This window comes from Myotis myotis, unplaced genomic scaffold (assembly GCF_014108235.1).
Source record: "Myotis myotis isolate mMyoMyo1 unplaced genomic scaffold, mMyoMyo1.p scaffold_m19_p_2, whole genome shotgun sequence".
Taxonomy (NCBI): domain Eukaryota; kingdom Metazoa; phylum Chordata; class Mammalia; order Chiroptera; family Vespertilionidae; genus Myotis; species Myotis myotis.
Window position 1 is genome coordinate 135,656,343 of NW_023416324.1, and position 12,467 is coordinate 135,668,809.

General features: G+C 44.3%; 1 protein-coding gene across 6 annotated transcripts in view; it reads left to right on the forward strand.

Moving 5' to 3' along the window:
* ARL6 (ADP ribosylation factor like GTPase 6) overlaps nucleotides 1-12,467 on the forward strand; it is a 49,924-nt gene that overhangs the window by 5,960 nt on the left and 31,497 nt on the right. For all 6 annotated transcript variants that reach the window (XM_036350949.1, XM_036350948.1, XM_036350946.1 and 3 more), the window contains 2 exons: nucleotides 10,127-10,188; nucleotides 10,846-10,914. In XM_036350949.1, coding sequence (XP_036206842.1) covers nucleotides 10,127-10,188; nucleotides 10,846-10,914 — 131 coding nt within the window. The remainder of the gene's footprint in view (nucleotides 1-10,126; nucleotides 10,189-10,845; nucleotides 10,915-12,467) is intronic.

Consider the following 12,467-nt stretch of genomic DNA (forward strand, 5'->3'; position numbering starts at 1 on the left):
TACATAGATGAGTTTGCCATTTAAAAACAACTAACCACTGATGTATTTTCAGGTGGGAATTAGTTTGAAGTAGCTGGGATAAGAAGCTGAAAATGGATTTGGAAGGTAATATAGATGTTTTAAGAGGATTTCCCAGCTGAGTGGAGATTCATTGAGATGCTGAAATTAGTCAGAGGTCAAAAAAATAACAGCTTTATTGAAAAGGTTGATTTTGCAGGGCAAAGTTTAAGTCTGGCCAGAAGACTTGCTAACACACTTCTTGAATTGAAATTTAGCCTTCCAAACTTTCAATGTTTCCTCCTTAAGGAAGGATCTAGCTCTTCTAGGTCTACCGCATAGCTAAGAAAGGTGAGAATGCATGCTTGGGAAAAGCATGTGCCTCTCAAATCAGACAGACAGACAGACAGGCAGAACCAAGGATATTCAGTTCCATTTGACAAACTGAGCAAAGAAGTCATATTTCCCCCTCATGGAGAGGAATAAATTGGGATAGGGGAGGTAGAGAAACTAGGAGTGTCACTGTAATGGAGTTTTCTCTATATGGAAACAGGGAAAAAGAGATTCTTCTCCAGTAAGGAAAAGAGCGGGTTAAAAAGCCAACATATATGGGAGTCTGTCTTCTGACCTAGGTGATTATAAGAAATTTCTTATCAGTTCTTAAGAGGAAGATAATAGCATCCTATCTAATTGGAGGGGGTCCAGAATTGAATTTAGAGAACAATGGATATATGGCAACAACAAAAAAAGTAGAACCATACTCAACTGGCCTCAAAAGGAAAATTTTTAAAAAATTATCTCCAATAAGTACAAAATGATGAAAACCAGAGCCACAGTTAATAACCCCCCAGTGTCTACTATACTCAAATACTCAATCACTATACTCAGTCACTATATTATACTCAATCACTATACTCAGTCACTATATTATACTCAATCACTATACTCAGTCACTATATTATACTCAATCACTATACTCAGTCACTATATTATACTCAATCACTATACTCAGTCACTATATTATACTCAATCACTATACTCAGTCACTGTATTATACTCAATCACTATACTCAGTCACTGTATTATACTCAATCACTATACTCAGTCACTGTATTATACTCAATCACTATACTCAGTCACTGTATTATACTCAATCACTATACTCAGTCACTGTATTATACTCAATCACTATACTCAGTCACTGTATTATACTCAATCACTATACTCAGTCACTGTATTATACTCAATCACTATACTCAGTCACTGTATTATACTCAATCACTATACTCAGTCACTGTATTATACTCAATCACTATACTCAGTCACTGTATTATACTCAATCACTATACTCAGTCACTGTATTATACTCAATCACTATACTCAGTCACTGTATTATACTCAATCACTATACTCAGTCACTGTATTATACTCAATCACTATACTCAGTCACTGTATTATACTCAATCACTATACTCAGTCACTGTATTATACTCAATCACTATACTCAGTCACTGTATTATACTCAATCACTATACTCAGTCACTATATTATACTCAATCACTATACTCAGTCACTATATTATACTCAATCACTATACTCAGTCACTGTATTATACTCAATCACTATACTCAGTCACTGTATTATACTCAATCACTATACTCAGTCACTGTATTATACTCAATCACTATACTCAGTCACTATATTATACTCAATCACTGTACTCAGTCACTGTATTATTCTCAATCACTATACTCAGTCACTGTATTATACTCAATCACTGTACTCAGTCACTGTATTATACTCAATCACTATACTCAGTCACTATATTATACTCAATCACTATACTCAAATTGAGAGAAATATTCAAAGAACAAAATAGATTTTACAATCTGTTCCTCTATCATCCCCAAAGTATAGTGATTTCTACCCCAAGACATGGTTATTACCATAGGAATAATCTTTGATATGGATGGGAATAGCTTTCTCCCTAAACATTATTGGTCCTTTGAAGAACTTGCTCTTATTTTTAACTTGAGAATTTATTTTCTGTGCTGTGTCAGCACAGCCAAGGGTTTGGTGAGCCTGAGGAGGGGTGGTGAAGAATTAAAGAAAAGAAAGACAGCCCTAACTGGTTTGGCTCAGTGGATAGAGCATCGGCCTGCAGACTCAAGGGTCCCAGGTTTGATTCCGGTCAGGGGCGTGTACCTTGGTTGCAGGCACATACCCAGTGGGGGTGTGCAGGAGGCAGCTGATCATGTTTCTCATCATGTTTCTAGCTCTCTATCCTTCTCCCTTCCTCTCTGTAAAAAATCAATAATATATATGGAAGAAAGGAGGAAAGGAAGGAAAGAAAAAGAAAAGACAGACAAAGAGAATGTAGCTGGGGCTCAGTGGATTTCCTATGCCTGGATGAGGCCATAGAGAAAGATCCAGACAGCAAGCTGAGCCTTTATTTTATAGCCAGAGGTAAACAAGGTAGTGGTCACCTCAGTTACAATGTTCTTGTGAGTTTCACTTGTTTTGGCAGCACTTGCAGCACCTCCCACAGCCCATTAGCTACCCAGGAAGGATCGGGGGCGCCCATAAGGTCAAGCTTAATTATGCTAAGAGGGCTCTGCCTTCTAAGCTGGGACTTGTTTATGGCTCTGCCACAGGTCAATCCGAGGCATAACTCTAGAGCTGCTCCCTACAATTTTCATAATTTATTCTGTCATTTCTAGAGATTTTGGGTAGAACAGGAAGGAAGCAGCATGTACTCAATATGTCATCTTGAAATTTTCTGATATTCCCATTTTATACACCACATTAGTGAGAGCCTGCAGGAAAATCTGGGTACCCAGCCAATGTTCTCTCTGGTGAATTGTGGAACTAGCAACTATCCTTTTTCTTCAGAAAAATTGACCTCTAGTCTGAGAACAGACTAAGTTGCTTGAAAGGGACTTCTTAAAGACCCCCAAACCTCTGTCACACAGGTATAGATACAACACTCGCTTCCTCCCTACCTTTGAACCAAAGAAGAGCCTCTTGTGAGTTTAGTCTTAGAAACATTACTTGTAATAAATTAAGTGAATTATAGAAATCTTCAATACTGTATCAGAAATGTGCTACAAAATATTACAAATCTCATTTTATTGGGATGTAGTCCTATATTTTTTTGTGGATAAAGTCAGTTGCTAGATAAGTAAATACTTCTAGACCCAAACTGATTTTTAGTATTAAGCCGTCCTAATGCTGATGAATTGTTTATATATTGAAGTTGCTGGTGTTTTCTATACTGATGAATAGGGAGAGAAGAGGTACATTTTAACATGTTATTCTTCTCAAGAATATGGTCTTAGCTATATTTCTTAGAGATAGATGCACTCTACAAACACATTTCTTTAAAATTCCTATTTTTTTCTCCCATTCTCAACATAGCATGCTTTCATTCTACCACATCATCCAGTTTTATATTCTTAGCATTTAAAATAATCTGAAATTATCTTGCATTTTCAGTTGGTAACTTGTTTACTAAATTCCTCCATACATTTAAATTTAAATTCCATAAGCACATGGATCTTATATTGTTTAACACTGAATCCCTAGAATATTGCTTGGCACTTAAATATAGTTTTGGACAAAGAGATTGATGGCTGATTTTTTTTTTTCATTTTTATTTTTAGACAGGCAATGATGATTGCTGGCACCACGGATACAATTTTTACTAGACTTACTGAAACTAACCAAATACAGTCTCTCTCAGAAATCTCATCCTCTCCTTGTTGATGTTGGTCTATCCCTGGGCTGTCTCAGCCCTAAGAGGTCTATCCCTCTTAAGTAATAATTCCTATGCTCTTTGTTGACTTCGTACCATTCCCTGTCCAATTTTGAGAATGATCACAATTCATTTGTTCCTGGATAGAGCAGAGGAAGAGTAATGTTGGAGATTATTTTTTGAAATTCTGTAGAGGAAAATAAATCCCACTTTAATTTAGAAACATCAGCTTACATATCTTGTTCTATCCTGCTTAATTTTTGGAGTTTCTTTTTTCTAATTATCTTCCATTAGAACTTTAGAAGTGAGAGGAGGAAAACAAAGTTGATTAATTTTATCCCTATTAAGTAAAATAGCAAGTTAAAAGGAGCTTCTCTGGGAACAAAAGAGTTTGTGAAGAAGTTAGGCAAGGCTTCAATTTTCAGAGATATCTTAAATCTTTTAACTTCCTCACTTTTTTTTATTATTGGTATGTTTTTCCTAATAATAAATAGCTGATGATTTTATCACAAGATTGGCACAAGAAACTTTTAAGATCAAAACAGTGGGGTATTTGGGGGCAATAAAAATTAGGAGACTATTCCAAATCTGTTGTGCAATGAAAGTATGAGGCATGAATCTAAGTAGCAGGGAATGAATTCTGCACAACATCATCAACAAAAAGAAAGATATTTTTGGAGGAATACTAGGCACTTCATAAGAAGGAAGGAAAGGCTGAATAAACAAACTTCAGAAAGCTCTGAGAATGCCTTTTCACTGGCACATTGGTCCCATTAAAGGGACCAAGCTCCAGTGACTTTGCAGTTTCTTTCCATTTTAATTTTAAACTAGAGGCCCAGTGCATGAATTCATGCACAGGAAGGGTCCCTCTGGGTGGCCTGCAGGGATTGGGCCAAAACCCACAGTCCAACACCGCCTACAGCTCCTACCTGCCGCTCCCACTCATCCAGGCCCCGCTGTGCCTGCTGCAGGCTCATGTCCTATCAGACCCGATTGAGAGAGGCTCACGCTGCCACAGCAGCGCTCATCAGCCATGAGCCCAGCTTCTGGCTCCCTCCCAAGGGGAGTAGCCTGCGGGTTCGGTCTGACACCAGCTTTCTGACATCCCCTGAGGAGTCCCAGATTGTGAGAGGGCGCAGGTCAGGCTGAGGGACCCCACTGGTGCACAATCGAGCCAGGGAGGGACCGCAGGAGGGCTCCAGGGCGTGCCGGCCCATCTTGCTCAGTCCCAATAGGCCAGACCCCAGCAGCAAGCTAACCTACTGGTCAGAGCATCTGCCCCCTAGTGGTCAGTGCATGTCATAGCAAGTGGTTGAGCAGCCTTAGCATATCATTAGCATATTACACTTTGATTGGTTCGGTTCTGCCATTCGTTCTGCTTGCATATTACCCTTTTATTATATAGGACTAGAGGCCCGGTGCACAAAATTCGTGCACTGGGGGGTGGGGTTCCCTCAGCCCAGCCTGCCCCTTTCACAGTCCAGGAGCCCTCAGTGGATGTCCTACTGATGGCCACAGTCTGGCAGCAGAGGCTCGGAGCAGGCGTCCTGTGTGTGTGTGTGTGTGTGTGTGTGTGTGTGTGTGTGTGTCTCTGCTGGGGCCTGCCCCCAGCCACACCATGGAGGCTTGGAGCAGGAGCCCCTCTGTGTTGATCTCACAGGCTCCTGGCCTCCACTGCATGTTGTATTCCCCCTTGAGCTATGGCCAGGATGGGGGTGCTGCTTGCAAGCCGAGCTTTCCTGCTCCCGGATCCCCATGGCGACCGGGGAGCAGGCCAGGCTTGCTTTCCTGCTCCCGGATGACCATGGCGACCGGGAAGCAGGGGAAGTTTGGGGCTGCCCGCAGGCTGGGCTTGCTTTCCTGCTCCCGGATCCTCATGGCGACCAGGGAGAAGGCACAGCTGGGGGCTGCCCGCAGGCCGGGCTTGCTTTCCTGCTCCCGGATCACCATGGCAACTGGGGAGCAGGCAAAGTTTGGGGCTGCCCGCAGGCTGGGCTTGCTTTCCTGCTCCCGGATCAGGCGCAGCTGGGAGCTGCCTACAGGCCACACTTTTCTACTTACCAATGGCCGGATCACCACAGTGACCCAGGGCCCAGCGGCACTTTCCTGCTCTCCAATATTCATAGGGTCCCGGCTGGGGGTGGGGCTTAGGTGGCACGGGGGTCCCGGCTGGGGGCTCAGGTGGTACACAGGGGTCCCGGCTGGGGGCGGGGCTTATGCCCCGCTGCCCAGGGCTGCACATGGGGCCTGGATGGCAGCTCGCGCTGTCCCGCTCTGCCTGTAGTATAGGATAGAGGCCTGGTGCACGAGTGGGGGCTGGTTTGCCCTGAAGGATGTCCGGATCAGGGTGGGGGTCCCGCTTGGGTGCCTGGCCAGCCTGGATGACGGGCTGATGGCTGTTTGCAGCTGGTCACACCCCCTTTAGGGTGGGGGTCCCCACTGGGGTGCCTGGCCAGTCTGGGTGAGGGCCTGAGAGCCGTTTTCAGGCTGGGGGCAACTTAAGCTCCCAGCCTCTCCTTGTTTTCTTTTTTTTTTTAATTCTGGGATTTATTTACCATCTATAGCTGTCACTGGAGCTGAGAGCCGGCTCCAGCTCTGAGGGCTGAAAGCAGGTTTCTGGGTCTGTTTGGCTTCTATAATTGAAACTCTGTTGCCATCACAGCAGCTCTAAGCTCTGAGGCCGAAGCTGGCTGAAAGTAGGGCTCTGGAGCTTGTTTAGCTTCTATAATTGCAACATAGTTGCTTAGAATGCAGCTCAGAGGCTGGCAGCGGCAGGCCGGGAACGTTGGCTTCCTCCGTCACTGGAGCAAGCAAGCCACCTGTTCGCTTCAGCTGCGTGGCTGCCGGCCGCCAATCTGGTTGGCAGTTAATTTGCATATCCTGCTGATTAGCCAATGGGAAGGGTGTCAGGGTTATGGTCAATTTGCATGTTTCTCTTTTATTAGGATTTCCAGTAGACTAGCAAAGTGAACTTAAGATGTGAGGCAACAATATCTTCTCTATTCTTCCTGTTTTCACATAAAAGCAATCAGATGAACTGAAGGGGGATTTTTTTTTTTAAGTTAAACTTACGGGAGTATGGAGAAAATTGGGAATAGAATAAAGTCACTGAGAGTAATTATAATAATAGCAAATGTTTGTTGAGTATTTGCTATGGACCAGACACTGTTGAGTATCTTGCATCCATTAACACATTTAATTTTCATGATAACTTTTTTAGCTAAGGACAATATATTTTAAATTTGAGAAAACTGAGGCTTAGAGAAGTTAAGTAAGGTAGCCTATTAGCAATTAGGAATAATTAGGAGGCTGTTATAATAATTAAAAGCAAGAAATTATAAGGGTCTGACCTAAATTAGTAAGATGGAACTAATGAAGCTTATTGAATGGCTATATAGAGAATATAAAAAAGAAGGGAGTCAAGAATAACCTCTAGGCATCTGGATCAGAAGGTGGATGATTTTTAATCAAAGTAAGGAACAGTTTTGATAGTGGAAATGTTAGGAGACACTGTGTTAAGTTGCCAGTATAAGGCATGTTACTTGCCTGTGGGACTTGTCAGTGGATCCCCTGCTGTACTCTTGCCCACCTACAGTCTCTCCACAAAGAATTCCTCTTCATGGCCTTCAAGGCCGTACCTTCCTTACTTTGTTGCATACAGCTCTTTCTCTTATGTAATATGCCTTAGACATATAGGCTTTATACTTTGCCCAAGTCTTAAGTTTCTTCCTGTCTTAGGGTCATTTCACTGTAATGTTCTTTGCCAAGATTTTGTCATAACTTTTCCTCTTCTTGATATTCACTCCTTGGTCAGATATCACCTCCTCAGAGAAGCTTTTCCTGAGTACCCCTTTTCCATGCCTCCTAACAACCCTCTGCCCCATTGCCTCCCACCCCAAACACCTCATTGCACTTAATTCCAGCCCCAAATTGTGTTTGTCTATAACTTAATTGCTTATTTAGCAGGAAATGAATTCTGTCCAACATTATCAACAAAAAGAAAGATATTTTTGGAAGGATACTAGGCACTAATCATCCTATCTAATAAAAGAGAAACATGGTAATTAGCGTACGACCGCTACCCTTCCCATTGGCTAATCAGGGAGATATGCAAATTAACTGCCAGCCAAGATGGCGGCCGGCAGCCAGGCAGCTGGAAGGGAACATGAGGCTTGCTTGCTTCAGTGACGGGGGACTCCAACGTTCCCCGCCTGCCTTGCCGGCCTCTGAGCTTGCAGTTTGAAACATTCTTACAAATATAGAAGCTAAAAAAAAACCCCAGAAACCTGCTTTCAGCCAGCCGGGATCTCAGAACTGGAGTTGATACAGTGTTTCAATTATAGAACACAAACAAGCCAAATACCTGCTTTCACCAACAGAGGCCTCAGAGCTGGAGCCAGAGCTAAAGCTGGCCCAGAATAAAAGAAAAAAAGGAGCGGTTGGGAGCTTCAGTCACCCGCCAGCCTGAAAACAGCCCTCAGGCCCTCACCCAGACTGGCTAGGCACCCCAGTGGGAACCCCCACCCTGAAGGGTGTGTGACCAGCTGCAAACAGCCATCATCCCCTCACCCAGGCTGGCCAGGCACCCCAGTGGGGACCCCCACCCTGATCCAGGACACCCTTCAGGGCAAACCAGCCATCCCCACCCATGCACCAGGCCTCTATCCTATACAGTAAAAGGGTAATATGCCTCCCAGCACCGGGATCAGTGGAGCCGAGAGGCCTCCTGGTACCGGGATCAGTGTGACAGGGAGCAGCGCCCAAACCCCCTGATTGCCCTGTGGCTCTGTGTGTGACAGGGGGCGGGGCCACAACCTCCCTATCCGCCCTGCTCTGTTCATGACAGGGGAAGGTGCCCCAACCTCCTGATCAGCCCTGCTCTGTGCCTGATACGGGGGAGCTCCCCAACCCCCTGATCGCCCTGCGGTTCTGTGTGTGACAGGGTGCGGCGCCCCAACCCCCCTCTCCCCCCACGGGCCCTGCTCTGTGTGTGACAGGGTAGAGCCATAACCTCCCCATCAGCCCTGCCCTGAGTGTGACAGTGGCGGCGCCCCAACCCCCTGATCAGCCCTGCTCTGTGGGTGATAGAGGGCGGCACCCCAACCCCCTGATCCGCCCTGCTCTGTGTGTGACAGGGTAGAGCCATAACCTCCCCATCGGCCCTGTCCTGAGTATGAGAGTGGCGGCGCCCCAACCCCCTGATCAGCCCTGCTCTGTGGGTGATAGAGGGCGGCGCCCCAACCCCCGATCCGCCCTGCTCTGTGTGTGACGGGGGCGGTGCCCCAACTCCCTTATCGGCCCTACTCTGTGAGTGACAGGGGGGAGCTCCCCAACCCCCTGATGGGCCCTGCTCTGTGCCCGACGGGGGAGCTCCCCAACCCCCTGATGGGCCCTGCTCTGTGCGTGACGGGGGATGGTGCCGCAACTTCCCCATCGACCCTGCCTTGAGTGTGACAGGGGACGGTGCCCCAACCCCCCAATCGGCCCTACCCTGAGCGTGACTGAGGGCGGCATTGCAACCTCCCAATCTGCCCTGCTCTGTGCATGACAGGGGGCGGCGCCCCAACTCCCCAATCAGCCCTGCTCTGAGCCCAACCAGGGACTGCACCTAGGGATTGGGCCTGCCCTCTGCCACCCGGGAGCAGGCCTAAGCCAGCAGGTTGTTATCTCCCGAGGGGTCCCAGACTGCGGGAGGGCACAGGCCGGGCCGAGGGACCCCCCTTCTCCCCCGAGTGCACAAAAATTTGTGCACTCGGGCCTCTAGTCTAGATTATAAATTCCATGAGAGCAGGGACTGTGTATAGCCAGTGGTCAGCAAACTGCGGCTCGCAAGGCACATGCAGCTCTTTGGCCCCTTGAGCGTGGCTCTTCCACAAAATTTCGACTTCTGCGCATGGGCCACGAAGTTTCAATTGCACTGTACATGCATGCCTGCACGTGGTATTTTGTGGAAGAGCCACACTCAAGCGGCCAAAGAGCCGCATGTGGCTCGCGAGCCACAGTTTACTGACCACTGGTGTATACCATCCAGACATAAGGACATTCCCCATAGTGTATGTAAACCAATAAGTATGTATTGAAAGATTTAAAAATCCTGTATGTGAACTCAGCATGACTTATCAAACCACTTTAAGTCCATTTTAACTTGCAGCAAGCCACAAAATGTGAATTAATACATGTCATAAAAATTCACAATTAGTAAACCTTAAACTTCTATAAAGAATTTACCCCCAGTGATCCCATTGCAAAACCTGCCATCTGTTTAGTAACAGATTTTTAGAATTGGAAAACCTGGATGCACTTTTTTAACTTGAGGAAAAAAATTCATCTTTGATAATTGCAAATTTCTAAGCTTTGTCTTTTCTTACCTTAAAGGCTCAATCTCAAGATATAGTTCCAACAATAGGATTCAGCATAGAGAAATTCAAATCATCCAGGTAATTCACTTTGTTATATTTGTGACTAAGAAGCTGTGGGTAAAAATGATAATATTAGATCTTTCTAGTCATTCCTCCTATTCTTAGAAAAAGTACCTTGTTTTTTTCAGGAGTCCATAGGTGTTAAAATATTTATACCAATTCCTCTGGATTATTTTTTAGAATTTAGACTTCAGACAAATGTTGATAACCTCACTAGCAAAGAAAACATTTTTTTTATGTTACTCATTACAAAATCATATTTCTATTCAACAAATTTATTTTATAGCATTTGTACTTGAAAATTGGCCCAAGTTGAATATTGTATATTTAAAAATGACTTCTTTTTTCTTTTTTTTTTAAGATTTTTTATTGATTTTTAGAGGGGGAGGGAAAGAGAGAAAAAAACACCAATGTGAGAGCAGAACATTGATCAGCTGCCTCCTGCACGCCTTCTACCAGGGACTGAGCCCACAACCAGGACGTGTGTCCTGACTGGGAACCGAGCCAGAACCCTTCAGGGCATGGGAGGGCACCCACCCAATTGAGCAACACTGGCCAAGGCTCAAGAGTGGTTTCTTTTATTGAAAGCAATTTAAAAGTTTAAGTAAAAGTTACACTTTAAAGTTAGTAGCTTATAATATAGTCATGGTTTTTTTGTTGTTTTATTTTTTTTAGTTTGTCTTTTACAGTGTTTGACATGTCAGGCCAAGGAAGATATAGAAACCTCTGGGAACACTATTATAAGTAAGTATAATCGTGAATGTTGGGTATGTCATAATAACAAATAATGATTAGAAATCCAAGTGATCACATGGGCTGGGTTGCAGTGTTTATTTTTTATATACTAGTGCATTTTCTAATTTTATTAAAAGGACAGTCATACTTCACATTATTTCTCATATGCATGAAATCTTTTATAACTTTGGGCTTTTGCATGTGTTCTTCTCCCTCTCTCTCTCTTTTTTTTTTTTAAGAATAGTTTATTGGCCCAGCTGGCGTGTCTCAGTGATTGAGCATTGACCTACGAACCAGGAGGGGAGGTCAGGGTTTAATTCCCAGTCAGGGCACATGCCCAGATTGTGGGCTCCATCCCCAGGGCAGCGTGCAGGAGGCAGCCAGTCAGTGATTCTCTCTCATCATTGATGTTTCTATCTCTCCCTCTCCCTTCCTCTCTGAAATCAATAAAGATACATATATTTTTTAAAAATTGTTTATTGCCCTAGCTGGTTTGCTCAGTGGATAGTGTATCAGCCTGCGGACCAAAGGGTCCCAGATTCAATTCTGGTCAAGAGCACATACCTTGGTTGCAGGCTCTTCCCTAGCCTGGGCCCTGGATGGAGCTCATACAGGAGGCAACCAATTGATGTGTCTCTCTCACATCGATGTTTCTCTCTGTCTTTTCTTCTCTCACTCTCCCTAAAAATCAATGAGGAAATATCCTCGGGTGAGGATTAACAAAACAAACCAAAAAAATAGTTTATTGGTTTTTTAGAGAGAGAGGAAGGGGCAAGAGAGAAACATGGATGTGCAAGCATAACATTGATCGGCTGTCTCCAGCACGCCCCCTACTAGAGATCCAGCCTTCAACCCCGGCATGTGCCCTGACTGGGAATCAAACCAATGACCTCTTAGTGCCACGGGTGATGCTCAACCAACTGATCCACACCAGCCAGGACTGGTCTGTTTTCAACACCTAGTTCTACTATACTCTGCTGCTTAAGGTTAATATAGTCATACTTTAAGGCAGGGGTAGGGAACCTTTTTCTGCCAAGGGCCATTTGGACATTTATAACATCATTCACAGGCCATACAAAATTATTAACTTAAAAATTAGCCTGCTATATTTGGTCAGACATTTAATTAACTCACCCCCTCATGCCTTGACAGGGCCAGACCAAATGATTTCCTGAGCATTATTCAGCCTGCAGGCCGAATTCCCTACCCTTGCGTTAAGGACTTGCTCAAAAGTCCCCTCCTCTATGGAATTTCACTATTTTGCCCAGTTATTCTGTCCCAGTGCTCACACAGTAGTTTCACATCTCTGTAATCACACTTACTACATCTTAAAGTCTCGTGAACTCCTCTTCAAGGGCAGGCATTATTTTTCCTTCAGATTATTTCAAGGCCAAGTATAATGCTGGGTGTATGCGTCAGTAAATAGTTATTGAATAAATTTAGTTAAAATAACAGTACTCTTGACCCATTTGTTCTATAAGCAATTCTAAAGATATTTGTCAGCATATGCAAATCAAGCACTTGCTACTCACATTAGATTAACAGCTGTCAAGTTACTAGCA